This window comes from Aspergillus bombycis (genome assembly GCF_001792695.1).
Source record: "Aspergillus bombycis strain NRRL26010 chromosome Unknown contig00005, whole genome shotgun sequence".
Lineage (NCBI taxonomy): Eukaryota > Fungi > Ascomycota > Eurotiomycetes > Eurotiales > Aspergillaceae > Aspergillus > Aspergillus bombycis.
In genome coordinates, this window is record NW_019170007.1 from 257,420 (window position 1) to 279,460 (window position 22,041).

Genomic DNA, 22,041 nt, shown 5'->3' on the forward strand with positions numbered 1-22,041 from the left:
GAAAGCACCAGACGCCTGAAAACGTGTCAAAAAGGCCAATCATGAGACTCAGCCAATATCATAGTCGATGCGCGAGTCGTCTATGCAACTAGATATTAAGTGCATGGGTTCGGTCATCCCATCCTATTTATCCCGACCTGTATTCCGTCTTTCCCGATGGATAAGCTGTCCAATGCATACTGCGCTCCATCCGAAGCTCACCGCATGATCTCCTCATAGATTAGATCTGCCAATGTTAGTATGGGAACAACAAGGTATGTTTGTATAATTCAGGTAAACTCACTCTTCAATTGCTCCTTGCTGAGGGCGTCCTTATTCTTGTCGAAGTCAAAGAACCCTTCCGGAATAGGAGGTGCCGTGGGCTCATCTTCGGGGTCATGATACGGCTCCAAGTATGGATGGCGCAAAGCTTCCTCCACGGTAATACGCTTGGCGGGGTTGAATGCCAGGAGCCTCTCCAGGAGGTCCAGGGCCAAATCGTTGGCCTTCGGGAATAGCGCCTTAAAGGGGATCTTCTTTTTGAAAGGAAGAGACCGGATGTATTCCCGAGCCCGTCGGGATTTGATTCCATAGTAGTCCTCCATTGTCGGTGTACCGAGAACGTCCAAAATAAGAGTCAGTTGGTGATGATCTTGAGGGTATGTTAGCTGACTATCTCCAACGGTTAATAAGGGGCGACGTACAATCCTTTCCAGGGAATAGGGGTTTTCCGCTCAGCATCTCAGCGAGGATACAACCGACACTCCAGACATCAATGGCTTTGGTGTACTCCTTGAATGTCAACATGATTTCCGGTGCACGGTACCATCTGGTCGCGACATATTCTGTCATGAACCCTGAATTATCATCTGTGGAGGCAGCCGAACGGGCCAAGCCGAAATCGCACACTTTCAAATCGCAATTTGCGTTGAGGAGCAGGTTCGAAGGCTTCAGATCACGATGAAGAACGTTTGCTGAGTGCATAGCTTTCAGAGCACGTAGAGTCTGGTAAATGAAATATTGGCAGTGATCATCCGAAAGATCTTGAGTACGAATGACCCGGTGCATGTCAGTCTCCATCAGCTCCTACGGACTGATTAGCGTTTAATAATTCCCATCCAATCTTCGGCATTTAACTACCTGGATTAGATAACTTCGTTGAAGCTCTCATAGTTGCGTGGTCTTTGGATATCCAAGATAGAAATGATGTTTTCATGGTTGAAGTAGCGAAGTAGCTTCATCTCACGCAAAGTTCGCAAGCAGAACATCGAGTGGTCGAAAGGAGTGATCTTCTTGATGGCGACTTTTTGACCAGATGGTTTATGGATGGCAGAGCTGAACCGTCAGCATAATATTAAACTCCCCTTGCGCCGGCACTTACCAAACCACACCGTAGGCACCTTCACCAATGACATCTTGAATTTCATATTGATCGGAAACGTTGAAGGAGATCTTTCGTGAACCTCCCTGGGGAGGAAGTTGCTGCACCATATTCGTGGACTGTCCGAACTAGGCTGTATTAGCTGAATGTACAGAACTTGTGGCTATGGTGCTTGGTTGTTAAGTGTACTGCGCTTCACTTCCGCATTGGCTACCGTGAGTGAGGCAGTTGATTTGACCTCGACTCCCAGCGACAAGTCATTGTGTAGTCGTGTCACAAGCTATCCGGTACATCATCGGCGGACAACATGACAATAAACATGGCGGGTTCGTGATAACCCCGGCGGTAAATATTGAGAATGCGCTTACATTCGCTCAGACGATAGGCTCCCCTCTTATAAATACTCTTGAGCTCTTTAAGCAAGTTTATACGCCCTGTCGATACTGATAGAGAAACAGTTCTCGGGATCCGTTCTGGTTGAATGCGGGGTAGGTATGGCGTTGTGTCTGCTGTCAAACGACTCGTCGAGGGTTGCAGGAAGTTCAATACAGATATGACAATGACTGAAACGGCACCGAATGCGAGATTGAAATAATTCGGACTAACAGAGATAGCGAACGGCGCTTGAAGCGAATGATCCGGTGTACTAAAAGTGCACAGGTTAGTAACTTTCAACCATCGAACGAATCCACAGCTGATCACATCGGAAAGGTATCAAGTCAACCGGGGAAGCATCCGTACATGACTCGGAATTAATCTTTGTCCTTTAGTCTCGGAAGTCGATGTTTCAGGAATGTGTTCTATTTTTACTTCCTGGACTATCTGTTCCTTCTCTCCTGCGTGGTCTCAACAATCAATCTGGGTTATTTCGACCTCGGCAATGAGATTGGAGCTGGATAATGGGTAGAAAGTTGGGAGTCGGGAGTCGGTGCGTTGACAGATGTAGCACCGTGGAAGAACAGGAGAACCAAGCAAGTGATCACAGTAACGCAACGCAATAGTCGCAGCAATAGTAGGAAGTTAATAACGGGGAGCGGATCAGCGAAAAGTGGGGTGGGGCAAAATGGAGGGGAAGAAGACGACGACGACAACGACAACGATGACCAAGAGAAAAACAGAGAGAGATTCGTACCAGTCAAGTTCTTGATGATCGTACACAACGGGGCTGGGAACCAAATCCTGGAAAGGGGACGCAACGGAGAGGATCCAGAACCAGATCTTCTAGATCGGATGGAACCGTGGATCAATCCTTTACTCGATATGGGATGATATACGGGGGAGAAAGGAGAGGTAGGAGAAGGAAAGACACGCACACAACAAGGTTGGTTCCGCTGGAGGGGGAAGCAACCAAGTTAAGTGCTGTTTGGCTCGACAAAAATTCCGAAAATTGGAAATACGAATCGAAAAAGGATGGAGAACGTCTTCTACTTTTTTGGGGGGGGTTAAATGATGGATCACGGGGAGGGGCGGCGGATAATGTACGTATTTAGTATGTGATCCATAACCCAGACCTATACTATAGGGTATCGTACTTTCTAGGTACCTAATACATCCATGAAATCCAATATGTCTCTGGTACAAAGACAAGACACTGAACTACGGGGTCAACTAGTTGCTACTAGTCAACACTTAGTGACCAAAAATCATCCAGAACGTTACCAATCCTGTAACAGCCACGTATTGGGGAGGGAAACTACTCAGGAACCCATACTGAGCCAGGTGCCTCTTATACCAAGTGGTATCGACAACAGAAGACTTGTATGATACCTAGAGGATAGTACCCGCCACGCCCTATGGATCATGGATGTTCTACTTTCCTTCCAGCATGGGCAATCTCAAGGTCCGGTATCTCTCTCGCTCCTAATCTACCGCCTCTTTCAGTTAATTTTGCTCTTAAATTATGGTATCACGGAAACCAAGACAGGATTTGTTGAGCAGCCATATGGATCATCCTCCCAAACGACGGTCAATTTCCCTTGGGATGGGTCTCCCCTCCCAAAAACTTACTACATCCCGGCCAGTGTTTCAATGCCATCCACCACCAGGTAACCCGCCACCAGCGCCAACTGCCTCCTGATGGAGTTTAGTCCACGTCTCAAGTGTTGGTCTAGTGGAGAGGGGGCAGTGCCGTTGTCAACCTTCACCTCGCGCTACTGCTCATCATCACAGTCGTCACAAGTTCACTGCATCTCCGTCTCTCCTTTTGTTGTCTAATCTCCCGACTATCTTGGCATTCTCCCTCGTCGTATCGCCAACGCCGTCCCCATTCTCGCCTCTGATTCGCTCTGCGGCACACAGCCTTGTCGACTGAGTTGACATGCTAAGCTGTGATCTAAAGTCTACTGTGCATGATCGGCCTGACAGACGCTCGGGGCTCATGCACGCTTTTTCCCATGAGACAGATTCTGAGCATTGCATGAAGGATATGCTCTAGTTGCAATGGTTCCAGCCGCAGGATTTCCCTCCTTTTTTTTCCCTTTTTTTTTCTTTCTTTTTTTCAAAAATAGAAGAAGTGCGAGTAACGCATCCTACAGAAGATAACGGTCTATGCAGTTACATACGGAGAACACTCAAATACCTCGCTAGCAATAACCCGAAGTAAGCAGAAATAGTAGTACAGAGAGTCCAGGCAGATGAGGAATATATTGATATCTCTTGCATATAATTTACCAAAACTTGTGAAAGCTACCATTACTGCACAACCTGTCGGCGTGTTCATCCTCGTCAGCCTAATGACTTGGCAGGTCACAGGTTTGGGTGACAGGTACAGGAGAAAAATGAAAGAATGAGAGCCTAGGAAACGGGGTCAAACCTTTTCCTGTAAGTTGCCCATCCATTGCACAAGACTGACGCCCTGGTCGGCTCGGTCCTCCACGAGCATCGTCTGTGCCCACAGTCGGAGACCGGGCTCTCCATCCTCCTTGACCACGTACAGATGTGGCACCACAATACTGCCGCAGCCCTTTGACCGGTGATCCCGGCTCTTCTCAATGACCGCCCGCACGCGCTGGTTCATGTCATTATCCAGGTCAGGAAGGTTCTGCTTGCCCACACGAAGTTGCGACTTGTCTGGCAGGCCAAAGACATCAACAATGAGCTGTGGCACAGCATCACGGCCCACCCAGAGGAACTGTGTCTGACCATCGTCAATAAGGTAGAGACCGTATGGGACGACCCGCTCAGAAGACAGGTTCACTGGTGGGGGAAGAACAATCTCGCCCGTCTGCTCATCTGGCAGGCCAGCATTATCCGGCATGTCGTGCAGAGAGTACATCTTCGGGTAGATATATTGGATGAGAAGGGGGAGGGGAAGCGTCGAGAGCAAGCAGAGCGCCGCGGAGCGCATATCAGTCGGAATTTGTGCAGATTTCCGAAGGCCAAGCTACGTCACCACGTTAGTCAGTGCCAAAACGAGGGGATGGTGGGGGACAATAAAGACTCCTACATTCTTGATCAGTGCGAGGAAAAGAACAGGGAGTCCTCTCAGGTTAGCAGGGAACTGTAGGCCGCCGCCGCTCACACTTCCACCAGCAAGCTCCTTTCGGTAGGTTGCCAGAAGCTCCACGGCCTTGGCCTGCAGGGCTTCTCGGGCAGGCTCCAAGCCGCTTCCGAGAGCCCGTTCGACAGCCTTATGGCTAAAGTAAGTAGTGATTGCCTGCTGGTCTGCCGATGCATAGACATCTGCAAGGCTCTGAGTAGTGGGAAGCGCCAGAGTCAAGACCCGAATTCTCCTCTCGCCATTGCATGTAGTATGAAGTACAGCGGTCTGCATGCAAACAACAGGTTTTGTAACAGTCTCATCAATGGCAACTTCAACAACATAGGCCTGGTCGCGGGGGAAAGCAGGGAAAGCGCAGAGGTCGGAACTGCGATTGAAAAAGTTACCGTAAAAAGTGCTCATGCGCAAACCGGTCGTAGCACGGACACGGAGGACAGCCTCCAGGCCGATCTCCGACGAGAGGTATTCAGAGAACTCCCGTGCGAACTTGATCGCATCCTCTCCCCGTGCAGCGTTCCACCCAGGGTAGAAGTACGTCTGACCGCCAGTATATCTTGGCAGGTTGCTAAGAGACGCCACGTCCTGGTACTGAGAAGAGAAGAGGAACATATCTACAGAGACCTGGGCCTTCGAACACTCCACAGCAAAGCTCTTGTAGAAGCTGTTTGCGGTCTGCAAAAGACCGCTCTCCTTGCTGGTGCCTAAAACCTTCTTGTCCTCTCTCATGGTCAAGGCGCCATGTCCAATGTTAGGAAGAGAGGAGCTAAGAACGGTCATCTTGCCTCCAACAGGGGCGATCAACTTGTAACCAGCACGCAGTGCCGATCCCATTGCACAACCATTGTTCTGTGTGTTCTGGAACATCTCCTGCAGTTTATCCAGGAACGTTTCAATGTTTTCACGGCATTCACTTAGAGTTACTAGTAAGTCACCAGGGATAGGGAGGAACGGCTCGTCCAAATCACTGACAACAAGCATCCTTGGGTCCGAGCTCTCTGAGCCATCGCGCGGGATACTGAAATAGTGGAGACTGGAGTCGACCGCTATGAAACCAAGTCGCGTCCGACGGTCTGCATTAGGAATGCGTTCGAGAGTTTCCTTGATGCACCGAGCACTGGTAGCCAAGAGACCGTTGGTGACAGACGCATAACTAACGTCGATCAAGAAAAGGTAGACGAGTGGCTGCGGGGGGCGCACCATGTACTCCTGCGGCGCAACGAACTCAACAACCGCATGGTTGAGGTCAGGTCGCAATGCCCTATCCGCCGGTCGTTGCAGCGTTGTGTCCCAATCAAAGGCCTGGGGTACGTCGTTTGTCAGATTGCACATGTTGCAACGCCAGCGATGCCCATGATCAAGGAATGTCACGAAGGGATTAATGTAGGATCGGCAACGGCGACAACGAGAGATGACTTGGTCTGGGATCACTGGGACTGGGTCTTCTGCATCATGGAGCGCTCCGTATGGCTGGATGACAAGAGCGAAAGGCAGCTTGGACTTCTTCAGGAGAGAGTGAGTGGTGGGAACAGCGTTGAGTGTTGACCGGACATATTTAGGGGGGCAGTTTGCAGTAGGGGAGGGATAAACGCTAGTCTAATAGAGAGTCAGTAACTGGCAGCACCGATACTAACACTTCTCCAATTCCAGTACATACTCCTTGGGGTAAAACAATCGGAGGTGGAGGATAGTCAAGTTCCGCGACATTGAATGGTTGTGTGAGGAGGTCTGTTGGGTAAAGATGGTTAAGAACAGGTCGCGGGGCCTGGGCGGCCTGGGGAACGGGCTGCGGCGGCATCAGATGCGGATCGGTTACCCCCATCGCACCAAATTGTTGGGTCATCTGAGCGACTGCGGGCGCTGCAGGGGCAGCATATCCTTGAGCAGCTGCTTGCATCTGAGTAGGATCCGCCCCGTACACGGGTTGCTGATATCCCGCGGCTTGTGGCTGAGCTGGGTATCCTCCGTAGGTACCACCAGCCGGCAGTTGACCTCCTAGGCCAGCATTGGCACCGGACCCAAACTCGAAGGCTTCCCCGGCATATGCTCGTTTCTTTTTACCTCCATGTTGAGCCGGAGTAGGGGCTAGCCCCGCAGCTTGCTGTGAAGGAGACTCATATCCGGCAGGTTGACCATACCCTTCCTGGGGAGGGTAACCCCCTTGTGGTGCGGCCATGAATGGTTATTTCGATATGCCGTAGTAGGTAACTGATGGATTATTATCTCCGTGGAGTCGTGTAGGGGTTAACCGGAGTATATGTTAACGTCGCGCAATCGTCACAGGCTCACTAGGTTGGCGGTCAACACACTGCTCTTAAACAGGAGAATGAATGATCCAGGGCAATCTGCGTACTAACAACCAAAATTCGTCAACGGTCCAACCATATAAATTGAGAAGATAACAAGGCCACACGAGTTCGCCGCACTCGGGTTCAGTCGACGTGTCCTTGAGAAGGTTGGGGTAGCTGTGGGAGCGGAATGACAACGGCGTCGAACTGGCGATGGTGGTGTACGGTGGCCTTTGCGGCGGCTGCTCCCCGATCGGCCAATCAGCGCCCCGCATGCTAACCGACCTCACTGCCTGAGGTTGGCTGATGGTATATACTCCTCTATGTTATAGAGAACACTTTCTATGGCGAGATCGAAAAGGCATATTATGGAACTTCGAAGGTTGCTGTTTTCATGAAGTATACTGTTAGATAGACTTTTACTACTCAACTGGTTGGAATAAAGACATCAAGCAGATCACAGAACTTCGCTCGCATTCCAGTTATGATCTCATACTTCAAGGAGTGTAAATGGCAATACTGTCAGGGTACAGATAAGATTAATGAATACTAGCCTTTCAATCACATTAGATAAGAATGAGCTCTGGGTTCTTATTCGCTTTACTGGGTTGTTTCTCTGTATACCTTTATCATGAGATCTGATCTATCTCATATCAGTACAGGTGTATGTAACCGATATATATAACTTGCAAACACTAATTAATACTATCGTGTATAAGAAATGCTTGATATTCCAGCTAACACAGAATGATTAACTAGTTACTCAAACCAGTTCTTATACATGATAGTATTAATTAGTGTTTTTATCATAACCACTCCAAACGAAGCCCCATAGCTTGACGTGGAATGCCTGGGGGAGGTTTTGACAGAGGTTGCCGTGCCAACAGCGTTGACCGCTGCCAATCGCACCAAAACCAAGCTAAGTATCCTTGTCACACGAGAGCCTCTTCTGTCTCCAACATCAGCTCATGCCATTGATCGGTTGTGGTGGTTGGTTTCTGTTTTTTTTTTTTATTTGTTTCATTGAATTAGTATAACTGATTTTTGTTGTTTGTTTTCTGGCATAACGGCGCCAATGCAAAAAGGACTTACATTGTATTTTTGCTAAGTTCAAAATTGAGAGACAGCTCCCTGACGCACAAGGTGGAGCGGTTCATTGTCCCTCACTCTTGTTTAGATCGTGTGCATCTGCCTCCTATGCAGCAGGTATAGTGCGACAGGAACTTTGCCAACGGTGCGAAAAGACGAAAAGACGGCAGACGTCCATTTTCGATACGACAGAAACGTATTCGGACTGGAAGAGATCTCCTTCTTGATAGTTTCAGACGACGTACAAGATGAGTGTCCGGGTCGTTGCACGTGTGAGGCCACTCCTGAAGTCCGAGCGGGAATTGGATATTATCCTCCGTACGGGGTCTACAACTCAAGCCGCCCCTAGAAAGACCGAGAAACAGAGCCCCCAGGAAAAGAAGCTGGCGGCATTGCGGGATCGAGATACTATTGTACGGATTCCAAACCCTAAAAATGAGAACGAGGAATACTCTTTTCAATTCAATGCTGTCTACGATGCGGATTCTACACAGCAGGAGCTCTTCGATGCCGAGGGTTGGTGCCATACTTCGTTGTGTCTGGGATGGTGACGGTATACTAACCAGAACGGACAGTTGCTCCTACGGTTAAGCATTTATTCAACGGTTTCGATGTCACCTTGTTCGCCTACGGAGTCACGGGTACCGGGAAAACACACACGATGCGGGGCGGTAAAAGCCTGGCTGACAGAGGCGTCATTCCCCGTCTTTTAAGCAGCATATATAGGCGCAGCCGGAAGCTTGAAAAGGATGGTGACGGCGAGTCGACGGTGAATGTTTCCTTGAGCTACTACGAGATCTACAATGACAAGGTCTTCGATTTGTTTGAACCCCCAGAGAAGAGAACGCTCGCAGGACTACCTTTGCGTGACAATGGAGGAAAGACAGTGGTTGTAGGCCTGACGGAAAGGCCATGTACAAGCCTGAAGGAGTTTGAGAGCCTTTATGATCAGGCCAACACCAATAGGTCTACATCTGCAACAAAGGTTAGTAAACCTTCGAATCCTGCAGGCCTGAGCCACGTGACTGACTTCGTTCATAGTTAAATGCCCATTCGTCGCGGTCTCATGCTATTCTTTGCGTCAAAGTAGCAGTCAGCTCTGGTGGCCAGACTCGGATCAGCACAGCTTCTGCCATTGACTTAGCTGGTTCAGAGGATAATCGTCGAACAGACAACGATAAAGAGCGCATGGTTGAGTCAGCGAGCATTAACAAGAGTCTCTTTGTTCTGGCACAGTGTGTAGAAGCCATAAGCAAGAAACACCATAGGATTCCTTACAGAGAGTCAAAGATGACAAGAATCCTTTCCCTGGGTCAGAACAATGGATTGACTGTGATGATTCTCAACCTCGCACCCATCAAATCTTATCACTTGGACACCATTAGCTCGTTGAACTTTGCCAATCGCACAAAGAAGATTGAGGTTCGTGAGGTGGAGAACGAGCCGATGTTCAAAGGGCCTCCGAGACCAGCAGCGCGTCCTTCAGTGACTGCCCAGAGGCAGCCTCTGCGTCCACTGACGGCTACTGCCAATGTCAACCTTACAGCGCTTGCCAACAAAGACAAGGATACGTCAAAGCCTGGGGAGAAGCCAGTCAAGGCGTTCCACGTCTACTCTGACAAACCTCGGTCTAGGGATTCCACTCAATTCAGAAAACCTGAGCCACCAAAGCGTACGTCCTTAGATTCTAACCACCGCTTGTTAAAACCCAGCCGCATCGCGCAGCCCCTTCAGCCACAAAAACACTATGAAGATATATCAGCTGCCAAGATTGAGGAGATGGTTGAGAAGAAGGTAGAGGAGATTCTGGCTGTAAGGGCTGTCAGTGAAAAGTCAAGGCAAACGCAGGTCCGTGAGTTAAATGAACAAGTACAAAAGCGCTTGGAAATGCTAGAGCAGCGCATCGAAGGCACGGAAGACGCAAGGGCCGAAGGATTGTCATTCTTGCTCATGGCAAAGCAGCACCAGGCACGTGGCGAGGATAGCTTCGCACTGAAGATGTATCAGCTCGCGCTTCCTTTCTTCCCAGACAACGAAAAGCTCGCAAGGAAGATCAACACTTTGAAGCAGCGGGTCCAAAGCAGGTCCTGTCCAGATCCAGACACAACTGGCAATCACACTCTCACAGCATCCAAGAGGGAGTTCGGAAGCCTCCTTTCAATCAAGAAGCAGCCCGCGGGAACGAGTTTGAAGCGTCAAGCTGAGGATTCGGATGGCGAGTACAACCCCGAAGATGGGCTCGAGGAACCCAGCGACGACGATATCGAAGAACTTACGCACCCGAGGCGCAAGAAGCGCACCAAAACTAGTTCTCCGTCAGATGAAGGGTCTAGCGTCGACTGCTACGAGGCCCCTTCACCCCGGACAATCCACCTCCTATCGATAATCAACTCTCGCGACGTGAGCCAAATTAAGTTATTGAAAGGTGTCGGCGTGAAGAAAGCTGAAGCTATAGTCGACTGTCTCTGCGAAATGGACCAGCACCTAGAGGAGCAGGACGACGATAGACAAGTCCAGATTAACAGTCTTTCCGAACTGAGCACACTAAGAGGAGTCGGCGTCAAGACTGTTGAAAGCATGAGAAATGGAGTATTGGCATAAAGCACATACATAACATATAGAAGTTGATATCTGCATCTGTGGAGTGTTGGGATATCACAAGCATATTGAACAACCTGCACATTGCATATTGGATCTCTCATCTTGCATTGCAAGCTTTGCACCATTGCAGGTGCAACTCACATGGGCCATGCATATATTTGTTTTATTATTCATTCAGCGAAGGTGTTACGGTGTTGGTTGGTTGAGATGTTGTCTGATGTTGTACTTTGCATTTCCTTGGATATACTCCCAGCGTGTTCTGCCTTATTAGAATACCATTCATTATCCCCAATATTTTCTGCACCATAGACTCACTAACCCGTAAACATTACATTACCTTAATTAAGACGTATATACCAAAACCCCAAACAATCAATACCCGCTACTAATTTCTTAGACTTTATGCAAAAGTCCCCAACCGCTAATTCTTCCCCTAGCTAAGAGATAAAACAAAACTCCGCCGAACATTACCACACCACAGAAAATCTCCAACTTCAAGTACGACCCATGTAAGGGATCAGGCAATAAAGCACCTGCAATTGGCATGCCTGTCAAAGCAGCAAAAGATACGATGCAGAAATAAGTCCCACTACGAACGCCAATCTCACGCATGTCCGAGATCTGAGCGACCAGCGCTGGCGCAAGGGAGACGGCAGCACCTGAGCTGAAACCGTAAAGAGAAGTAAACACGATGGCGGGGGCGTTACTTCGAGATGGAAGCCAAATAGCGAGAACGATAATGACTGAGAATAGGGACGTGAGGATCATTAGGTTGAACCTCCCGAAAAGATCAGCCAGATAGGGCGGCACAAGACGGCCGAGGATACTGTGCAGTTCATTAGCATATTATTATGTGATATAGATATGGGAAATACGAACCTGGCTGCGTTAAGAATCGGGATCAAGTACGATGCCAGATAGGCCGACATGCCGTACCGTTCGGCTTGAGTTGGGATGAAAGCGAACGGCAGGAACAAGCCCCAGTATACAAAAAAGGTCCCGGCTGTGGTAAGCAGGAAAGGCAGCTCGCGGAGCGGACGAACAAAATCCAATGGTCGAAAAGGTTTCCGGTGATGTTGTAGCCTCGATTGTACCGTGATGTTGGCAATAACTAGGAGCCCTAGACCGAGGAATCCGCAGATCCGCATTGTCCAGCCAAATCCTACTATGGGGATGAGTCGAGCCACCATGATAGGGAATATTACCCCTCCGACGCTTGAGCCGCAGGTTGTCACACCCAGGGCCAGGGCACGACGTCGCCCAAACCAGGTGCTCACGGAGGTGAGGCAGCCGTGAAAGATGGCACTTGTCCCGATGGGGCTGCAGACACCTTGCGCGAGAATGAATTGATAGTATTCTTTTGAGATGGATACCATCATCAGCCCGAAGACGTGGAAGAATGTGCCAGCAATCATAATCCAGCGGGGACCGAAGTTGTCGAAGAATACTCCTACGATGGGACCCTGTTTGGAGATACAACCGTCAATGTCTCGCTTCGACTGATACCGGAACTTGGTGTACGCACCCCAAAAAACATCATGAAGATTTCTAACGAAGTGATCCACGTTACTGTGCTGGTTGGCAAGTCCTGTAGCTGATGGGTTTTATAGTAGTCCAGGAAGACACCGATACCTACAAACCCTGGCGTCAGCATAACCCAAATCGAGCTCAAGGCCCAACAAACATTTAAGGGTACAAAGCCCAAAATATACTCACAATTGATCCACCCAAAACTGACGAACAACCCACAGAAAGCGCCCAGCACAACCATCCATGCCTTGAAGCCACCATCTGGGGGTGGATTTGGGGCTCTAGCTGGCGCAGACTGGGTAGTCGAGCCTGATTTCTCTGGATCCCCGGTTTTACTAGACTCATCTTCCAAAATTGTGTATGGACCCGGCTGGATATCCTCATGTGGATGTTTTGGCTTCGCGTCTTCTGGGTTTAGATGGGCACTCGAAGAAAAGGCAGGCGTTGCTGATGGAGATGGTTCTATACTTTCGGTAACGATGCTTTCAGCAGAGTGTTGTATCTCTGGAGTTGCCGGCATGTTGGTCAACTATATAGTTTAGCGGCCTGTAACCGGAGTGAGCGACCGGGTTCTGTGAGGGCGCAGTAATGATTAAAATTAAGTTATGCGACTCATAGGACTCTAACAAATGTGTATGATACCGACCAGCTGAAGGAAGAGAGTACAACCTATAGATCTGGGTTCTGCTTGAAAGATGTTAGTTAATTGAGGACACACAGATTGACAGAGCAGAATTCAAAAGAGAATCCAGCTGTGCTTGGATCGAACTGTCGATGGATAAATTGGGGTCTCGAGTAGGATTCTTTCGGCCGGGGAGTCAATTACACGTTTGTTTTCCATAACATTAGATTCACATTCCTCAGGTCTTAATATTCCACTGGTAACCGTGGCACTCAAAAACTTGGCTCTGAATCAAGGGATGGATTTTCAAGTCTTGACGTTATTGGGTTACATTGTCTAGCGCAAGTATAGGGCTAGAACAGCTGACACCGGAGAAAGCAGCCGAACGAAGGGAGCCGTAGCCCCTGCAGGTTTGCTCATTCAACGCTGCCCTACCAGTTGACATACTATATATGACTCTCCGGGCTATTGCAGAAACAAGCCCACGGTTTTGTCCCCAGAAGATCGGTAAGGCCAGATGGTTGACTGTGTAGAGAAACATAGCATGAGGATGGTTTCTATGCCCAGTGAGGGAAGGGAAAAAAAAAAAGCTCATGTTGAAACGCGGAGTATGCTATCTATAATACATTCAGCCTGCAATAGGAAATTTTAAAATGAGAGCGCCTTATCATGCACCAACTGAAACGGTTGATGTCAAACATTACACTTTAGTTTTGTTGGCCAGGTTTCTCAAAGATAACTTTGCCTTCCTTCGTAAGAGTGGCAATGCTTTGAGCTGATCCTCTGACCTCCTGTTCTAATTGTTCAACGGTCCTTGTGGGCGCGGGGGCAGCATTGGCGGCCTCCTCAGCTGCCTTCCTATGCTCCTCGTCGGCAGACGATTTCTTTTCCTCTGTGGGCTTTGCAGGTCCAATAGTTAGTCCTCTCGGGGCGCTTGCAATCTCATTAACTTCGTGCGAGGTGAGGACTTCATTGATACGGGGACCACGCGTTTGTAAGAGAATAGTCGCGGGGCCATCGAATTGCAGGAAGAGCTAGTAGCAAGCAACATTAGCACCGCTTTACCATTCAAATCAGCATGGAAGCCATACCCTGTCTCCCCAGATGGTCATCCGAGACCAAGTACGAATTTTATGGAAGATATTCATTGCGGTTTTCCATGTATCGGAACCCGACATATCCCGAACGAACTTTGAATCTTGGATAAAGCTCGGCAAGCCCTTAAGACCTGGGACCTGGAATTTCAAGCTTGTGGATTTGAAGCGGTAAGGACGAGGGGGGTTGTTTGTCATTGTGTAAGCCACGACATTGCTTGACTGTGTTAACATGCTTCGAAGTAGTGGCATCAATGAATATATGCAACCATACCTTGGGTGGACGATGTATTGCTCTCCGGCCTTTACCTCGACCTGGTATAACTGACCCGTACCAACTAATGCTAGCAACCCTCTGCCAGTCACTTCGGAGCTACCCCAGTGAGACACGCTCTGCGCAAGTCAGCTTCGCTTTTCAATTGACGACAGCCCTATTGGATTAACATACCAGGCTTGTGTTGATTGTCGGTTTGATAGAAAGAGAACGGCCCGTCCAGGCAAGCAACGCACGTCTCTGTGCCACCATCCAATCCACGGAACCATCCAGGTGTACAACAGCGAAGGACGTGGTAGGCGACCGAACAGAAACCAAGGCAGTTACCGGGCTAGCCGACGAGACCTACACAGGTGTCAGTTTCGCATTCCCATTGCTGATGTGGAAAGGGCCAAGCGAACCTTCTGGTAGAGAAATGGCACACCGACAACTGCTCTCCGGAATGGTTCGAGAACGCTCAACGTAGAAACCACCTGATAAGGCACCAGTGACCGTCAATAGACCTATCGTAGAATATCGAATCGCAAAACGTGGAACTATGCCATACATTATCGGCTTTCCCGCTCAGCCCCACCAATGTTCCTCGTCGGGTGAAGAGATTCTGCGAAGCGGATAGAGAGACGGACAATAAGGAGTATGGAGCGCCGATAACGTCGAATCGCGCATCTGATTGTGTTAAACCATCAGCAGGAGTCCTTTGTTCAAATCGCCGGACAAGCACCTCTTGTACCGGCCCTGGAATTATAGAAGTAAAATTACATACCGGCAGACTCAGCTGAGTTAGGAGTGCCGACCACAGGCAGACTGTTTCCGTTGGCCGAAGATGGCTGTTCCGCCGCGGCGGCGCGAATCTGAAGGCATCTCGTCTGCCCTGCGCGATACAGTGATGGCCCTTGTCGCGCTCGCGGAGGGAGGACTCGGGTCCAGGACACAACCCGTACACCTCGTCCCAAAGGTTGACTCATTGTCATGCCTGAGGAATGAGGAAATGGACCGGAAGAGGTGTGGGAGGAGGGGGAAAGGATTGAGATTGTATGTCTTTTGCCCGCAGGTTCAAGTTCTCCGCAGCGGTACCAAAGACTGTATCGTAAATTCTTTGGTTCCTGATCGGGGAAAGCGTTTGGTGGTTGGCCTTGGCGCCTGTGACGATAGAGGATAGCGGTAAGATTCAATTGTTAGAGGTACGGATACAATGGACTGTCGACTGCTAATTTACGGCCCCGGGACCAGTAAATAAAATTCAGAGAGTAAACCACTCATTAGCCTTACGTCACAACGCAGTTCCCACTTCAGGCTAAGGTTAAGGCATCATTTATGGCTGCCAACACATCTGTTTTTTCTACTGCGACTAAAATCCCCACATTGATATCTTGACTGCTGCAGCAGCTCACAGGGGACTGGCTATCTTCGTGCGCGTTAACACACCTTTCTTGTATCCCCTCTTTGATTGTTTGAGAAGACGTTCCTATTCATTCTGTGAAACTTTCAACAAGTTTAACTCATTCCGAGACCCATGCCCCGAATAGCTACAACTAGTTAAGAGCTCTTGACCCACCGCCCGGCCAGACGTCGCTTTTCCATCATGAGCATCATCAACGTCGACTAATCTACTCCCGCGTGTGACGTAACTTTCTGCGCTGGATGCTTTTCTGAGCGATGGATTCCTCCATTCAGCGTTTGCTAAATGATAAGCTCTATGATCGGAGGAAACAGGGAGCCTTGGAGTAAGAAGAATGAAAGCTGTCAAAGTGCCTATGCAGAGCAGTACGTGCTGACTGAGGCCATAATATAGGTTAGAGAAAGTTGTTCGAGATGCCGTTTTCAAAGGAGCACATGAAAATATTCAAAGAATTGTCGAGCAGCTATGTCATGACTACGCCTACGCAGTACATCAACCTCATGCGAGAAATGGTGGCTTGATCGGGTTGGCTGCGGCCTCCATCGCGCTTGGATCGGTGAGCATGCTGAAAATGCAGCATCTTTCTTGTTGTTGCTGAGAATAGGATACTAGGAAGGTGTTGCGCCATACCTGAAAGAAATTGTAAAACCAGTGCTAGCTTGCTTCACCGACCAAGATGCGCGAGTCAGGTACTACGCTTGTGAGAGCATGTATAACATTGCCAAAGTTGCTAAGGGGGAGATTTTGTTGTTCTTCAACGAAATTTTCGATGCGTTGAGTAAAGTAAGTGAGCTGAGTATCAGATTTCCCCGCTGTCCTCACACCAGTCTTGTTGCCTGTTCCCCAACTGATATATTCCTAGTTGGCATCCGATTCGGAGCTTTCAGTCAAAAATGGCGCAGAACTCCTTGATAGACTTGTTAAAGACATCGTGTCTGAGTCCGCCGCATCTTATGTCTCGGTCTTGCAGCTTTCCGAGAAGCAAGACACAGACCCGGAAGCTTTGGAAGACCCTGACCTTCCAACGGCATTTTCTCTTCCAATGTTTATACCATTACTCAAAGATCGAATTGATGTTATCAGCCCATTCACTCGGATGTTCCTGGTATCATGGTTAACTTTGTTGGACACAATACCTGACCTTGAGCTTGTTTCATACTTACCAGAATTTCTGGGAGGTCTGGTCAAATTCCTTGGTGACCCTAATAGAGACGTGAATGTCGCCACCCAAAACCTGCTAGATAGGTTCCTGTCAGAAATCAAGAGAATCGCTCGTCTCAAGAAAGGCATTGAAGAGAGTCGCAAGGGACAAGGAAGCGAGAATAGACAATCAACTACGAGTGACAGCATTAGCACAACTACCGATCAGACGGCTGCTGCCGAAACCGAGACTGAAACTGAAGCTGGAACCAATGATGTTGCTATAGAAGATTCTGAGGTGGACTCTACAATTGATGAAGACGGCTTGCATGCAGATGGAGATTGGATTCCAGGACAAGATGTCCAAATAGATTACCCCATGATACTAGGCATCTTGGTGGGCTTCGTTGACACATCTTATGGTAAGATATTCCGAGCATGATTCTACTTAACGGCCCTAGACTTACCGCCAGTAGAGGAAGAGATGCAGTTGACAGCGCTGCGATGGATCGATAGTTTCTTCGAAATAAGCCCCGAAGACATACTTCCTTTCGTTCCACGTCTTCTGACCCAAGTACTTCCAGCTATGTCCAGTGGCTCGGACCATGTGCGGCAGGCCGCAAACCGAGTCAACACATCATTGCTAGAGTATATTGTGTCTCTATCTGAAGACACATTATCGGATGAGACACGACAGTCATCATCTTCGAAACTAGCATCTACACCTAACAAAGAGACTGAAAGGAGAGAATCTGCACCAAACACCAAACCCTCTGATGTATCCGCAACCGCCTCTAGGAAGCAATCGGCGCAGGAGTCTACGCAAGAACCGACGCCTCGGAGCAGTGTCATGTCCACACCAGTGCCGCCTGCTGATCTCGATTATGCTGCGGCTGTCAACTCGCTTACACTGCAGTTTTTGAACGAGAACGAAGCCACAAGGGTAGCTGCCCTCTCCTGGTTGATAATGCTGCATCGGAAGGCCCCCAAAAAGGTGGTGGCATTCAACGATGGAACGTTTCCTGCTCTGCTTAAGACACTATCCGATCCAGCGGAGGCAGTGGTGACGAAGGATCTCCAGCTCTTATCCCAGATATCGCGGAATAGCGAGGATAGCTATTTCAAGTCGTTCATGGTGAACCTCCTTCAACTGTTCTCCACCGATAGGCATTTACTAGAGGTCCGCGGAAACCTCATTATCCGCCAGCTTTGTATGAATTTAAGCCCGGAGCGCATTTACAGAACTCTAGCCGACTGTCTTGAAAAGGAGGAGGTCAGTTTGCCTTGCACAAAGAGCCGATAGAGATGCTAACTCCTCTTTGCGATATTAGGACATTGAATTCGCCAGTATTATGGTACAGAATCTAAACAATAACCTGATTACGGCGCCCGAGCTCTCTGGGCTGCGAAAACGGCTAAGGAACCTGGACACCAGAGTAACAGACCCTCTTCACCCCACGCTTGGATGTTGTGACTAACAATCTGCATAGGAGGGCCAGATGTTCTTTGTGGCTTTATTTAGGTCTTGGTGCCACAACTCTGTCTCCACGTTTTCACTGTGTCTGCTTGCACAAGCATATGAGCAGGCCTACAACCTTCTCCAAGTCTTGTCAGTATGGGCATATCTATACATGCTAAAATGTCCTAACCAAATATTTCAGTGCCGAGCTCGAAATGACTGTCAATAATTTGATTCAAATTGATAAGCTGGTCCAGCTTTTGGAGTCACCTGTCTTCACCTGTAAGTTGCTGTTGTTGCTTTTTTGGCCCTTCTGGTTGTTTCGGTATCACTTATTGATGGGTGCTCATTTGTTGGTAGATCTCCGACTTCAACTGCTGGAACCAGAAAGTTATCCATACCTCTACAAATGCCTCTATGGTGTCCTCATGCTCCTTCCGCAGAGCTCTGCCTTCGCGGCTCTAAAGAACCGTTTAAACAGCGTTAGCAACATTGGCCTTCTCCATACACCCCGACTGTGAGCACACTTGAAACCCACCACAAGAATGAAAGCCAGCCTATAATACTCCCATACTGACAAAAACAAAATCCTCACAGTTCCACGATGGTCTCAGCCTCCGGCTCAAGCACCTACGATCGCTCGACAGGCAGCCGCAACAAACGCGAAGAGAACTCCATCCGCTGGGTCGAACTCCTCGATAAATTCAAAACCGTCCAGGAAAAGGCTCGCCGAGCACTACGTGCAAGGGAACGTCCCTTCGACGACGGCGTCGCCGGCTTCCAGGGTCATTCGCTAGCTGCCGCCCTCTCTGCTGCAGACCAAGCGCGGAACAAGGAACGGGCAAACCTCCCAGATACACCGCGAACAGGCCTAGGTCTTGGAGCCAGTGCCGAGGGACGGCGGAGTCCTGCTGATATTGGAAACCAGAAAGGTGGTTCTATCCTGGGTGCCGCGCATAGACATAAAACCAGTCTTCCTAATTTGGGACGTCTTGGTATAGGGAGTAGGAAGTCGAAACGGTAATTGGGGTCGCTCTGTTGGAAGGTTGATGCTGTTTGTGATAATATGTGCTTGTTTCTGATGTAGCTACACGGAGGTTGCCTCGTCTATCACCGTGTATAGTACTTGTTTTACGGCGTTTCTCGAGAAGGATTTGCGGCTATTTGTCTGAGGTATCACAAATGTCCGTTATCTAAATCTAGCGCTTTTTCATCTCTACCTTTAGATATATCACTTAGTGGTCATTGGCATCTTTTTCTCGAATTCTCAAAGAAATGCGTATAGAATGTATGTACAGTTGAAGGGCCAAGTATTTGAATAGAAGGGAAGCTCAGACAAGCTAAGAATCAAGTCGCTCAAGTCAAGAGAAAGTAAAGAATAAAAAAATCTACCATAGCCCAGTTCCTTTTGCTTTACCAAAAAAAAATCTCAATGCTAGGTAAGTTGGAGTCGAAGAAGATAGGTCAAAAGAATCGAAAAAGATCGTACAAGACAACACAGCGTTAACTAGAACACCCAAAGAGACTCCGGTGATACCAAAATGAAATGCCAAAGTAGACATGACGTCAGTCAGACTGAGAAAAGGATGCGCATGCCTGTCCTGCGGGGTACTGTACAGGTTTCGGCGTGGTCAAGCATGCAAGGCTAATCAGACCGTGCGAAGGGGAACAAGGGTTGCTGATTGTGTCTCAGATCGAAGCAGATCGGTCCAGTTCGCTCCTTCAGATGAAGAAAGCGTGAACTTTTATCTTTCGTTCATTTCTCAACCATGAATGGAATAGCGGGACATATAACGGTCGGAAGTGTCGTCACATCCTCCACACGAAACGTAATGCCGAGGATATATAGTCAAAAGCAAGCGCAGAAAAACGTCGAATTAAATGGGCTCGTCACCGACAACGCGAATCGCTTGATGATACACCCCACGTAGGGGATTTCCAGTAACTGCCTGTGGAGTGTTTGGAGACTGACCCTGGCGAGTTCGATCCGTTGGTGTATACATATTCACCGTCGACGTACTGGACACCTGAGAATGTGCTCCGGTGTTTGCGACGAGCATAACGCTGCTCTAGGCGATAAAGCTCGATTTCTAAGCAGGATAGCTGTTAGCGACGGGGCTATAATTCGAACAGTTCTCCCTGAGAATCCAAGGTCGAGGTCGAGATGGCGTAGGAGACATACTTGCTTGTAACTTCTCAATGAGGCCCATTGTGTATGTGAAGTTTGCGAAGAAATACTTCTGACCCGTTGGTATTCCACAAGCACTTGATCAGACAGTCAATTGGATTGAATTCTGAGTGGGTATGCAGAGATGGTTCGACAGGTGATCAAGGAATTGCAACGCCGCAAACGGAAGTAGTCGCTGGTTTCGGGAGGGAACAGTGGTAATGGTAACAGTAACAGATAATGATTGTAGTAGATAAGAGCTTGTTGCTTCGCTAGTAATGTCGCCAATATGAGTTAGCTAAGAGAAACAATGACGGCGACGTTCGTCTCGGTGGTTTGATTCGGTTATGCTCAGGAGAACGGTGTAGAGAAAGAGACCGAACAAAGGCGACAATGTCTTACCCGGTGGAGCTATTGTAGAGTTCTATAACAGACAAATAAAAAAGGAGTGATAAGAGGTATCAGATACCAGGAATTTGAGACGGAGACCAATTGCCGGATGGAGAAGAGAGGAAAAGAGAAGAGAAGAGAAGCGAAGAACCAAGTTGGGAAACGAAAGAGCGGGATCAATAATTCTGGGGGGAAGCAAGCCGTGGGCGGGCGGGCAAACACTCCAATTTGATATAGCAACCAATAGTAATTCAATAATGAGTGGTTCAGAAAAGATAGCTGGTGTAGCGTCAAAAAGACTGATGGGCGAGGGAATGTGGGTAGTTCGACGAATGACGTTGGTGCGTCAATAAGCCACTAGAAACGATGCGTGCGACCGCAAGACAAAGAAAGACAGAAAGAAAGAAAACTCGTATGAGTAAGATAAGGAGGGGGGGGGGTTGAAAACAGGACAAAAAGATAAAAAGGGAAAGAAAAGAAGATGGGTCACAGAAGAAGCGAAGTTTTGACGGGAGTCTAGAAAGACCGGCCGTACGTCGCCTGGCGGACGGTCACTGAACCGAGAGGGGCAAAAACGTGGGTTGGGGTTCGCCACTAGCCCATGTCCGGTCTAGCCAGGGGTCGGCCCCGTCCTCGGGCCGCCAGTTGGCCCGAATCGCTGCTCATAATCTGATATTAATCCCGCACTAACCGGCCGACTATGTCCCATTATGTTCACTAGACTCACTCTAACACCCCTGAACGCGTTCTAGTTCCTTGGTAATCTATCCGAGACAACGTTCGAGTAAGTAGTCCAAGCTTGCTCAATCATGGCATATGCCCCGGTCCTCCCGGGTTCGTTCGGACCATCCATGCACTTGGGAGTATGGAGAGCTTGGGACGGAGTACGGCACTATGATGTCCCATCGACTTGGGTGCCGTGTCGCTGATTCGGCACTGCTCTTTGATCTCCACATAGAACTGGACCTAGTCTCACCCTTTATTTTCCCAAGAACGGTACCGAATGCAGCGTTGATTATGCGGGTGTATTTCGTCATCAAGGACAAGGAAAGTTGTAGTACTGCATAGATACAGTCTGACATCTGAAAGTATAGCATACGTGACCTTGGGACGGCTTCAAGGTGTCTGCAAG

General features: G+C 48.8%; 5 protein-coding genes across 5 annotated transcripts; 2 read left to right on the forward strand and 3 right to left on the reverse strand.

Moving 5' to 3' along the window:
* Positions 1-197: 197 nt before the first annotated feature.
* On the reverse strand, positions 198-7,032 carry ABOM_001321 (COPII subunit SEC24; the record flags this gene model as incomplete). Its single annotated transcript, XM_022528451.1, has 8 exons — positions 198-226; positions 284-631; positions 684-1,065; positions 1,134-1,314; positions 1,361-1,488; positions 4,173-4,742; positions 4,806-6,452; positions 6,514-7,032. The coding sequence occupies 8 exons, from the start codon at positions 7,030-7,032 to the stop codon at positions 198-200; spliced, it is 3,804 nt and encodes a 1,267-aa protein (XP_022393857.1).
* Positions 7,033-8,481: 1,449 nt separating this feature from the next.
* ABOM_001322 (kinesin family protein) lies at positions 8,482-10,834 on the forward strand (the record flags this gene model as incomplete). The annotated part of the gene is made up of 3 exons (XM_022528452.1): positions 8,482-8,749; positions 8,809-9,218; positions 9,275-10,834. 3 exons carry the CDS (start codon positions 8,482-8,484, stop codon positions 10,832-10,834), a joined length of 2,238 nt encoding a protein of 745 aa, XP_022393860.1.
* Positions 10,835-11,227: 393 nt separating this feature from the next.
* ABOM_001323 (MCT family MFS transporter) lies at positions 11,228-12,884 on the reverse strand (the record flags this gene model as incomplete). The annotated part of the gene is made up of 4 exons (XM_022528453.1): positions 11,228-11,660; positions 11,714-12,297; positions 12,360-12,466; positions 12,551-12,884. 4 exons carry the CDS (start codon positions 12,882-12,884, stop codon positions 11,228-11,230), a joined length of 1,458 nt encoding a protein of 485 aa, XP_022393859.1.
* An 809-nt stretch (positions 12,885-13,693) lies between these two features.
* On the reverse strand, positions 13,694-15,325 carry ABOM_001324 (AIM24 family protein; the record flags this gene model as incomplete). The annotated part of the gene is made up of 7 exons (XM_022528454.1): positions 13,694-14,020; positions 14,078-14,297; positions 14,355-14,473; positions 14,529-14,699; positions 14,756-14,827; positions 14,902-15,020; positions 15,118-15,325. The coding sequence occupies 7 exons, from the start codon at positions 15,323-15,325 to the stop codon at positions 13,694-13,696; spliced, it is 1,236 nt and encodes a 411-aa protein (XP_022393862.1).
* A 685-nt stretch (positions 15,326-16,010) lies between these two features.
* On the forward strand, positions 16,011-19,376 carry ABOM_001325 (VAC14 family protein; the record flags this gene model as incomplete). The annotated part of the gene is made up of 10 exons (XM_022528455.1): positions 16,011-16,078; positions 16,147-16,309; positions 16,366-16,536; positions 16,616-17,315; positions 17,370-18,166; positions 18,225-18,329; positions 18,384-18,502; positions 18,555-18,634; positions 18,713-18,869; positions 18,950-19,376. 10 exons carry the CDS (start codon positions 16,011-16,013, stop codon positions 19,374-19,376), a joined length of 2,787 nt encoding a protein of 928 aa, XP_022393861.1.
* Between the last annotated feature and the right edge of the window lie 2,665 nt (positions 19,377-22,041).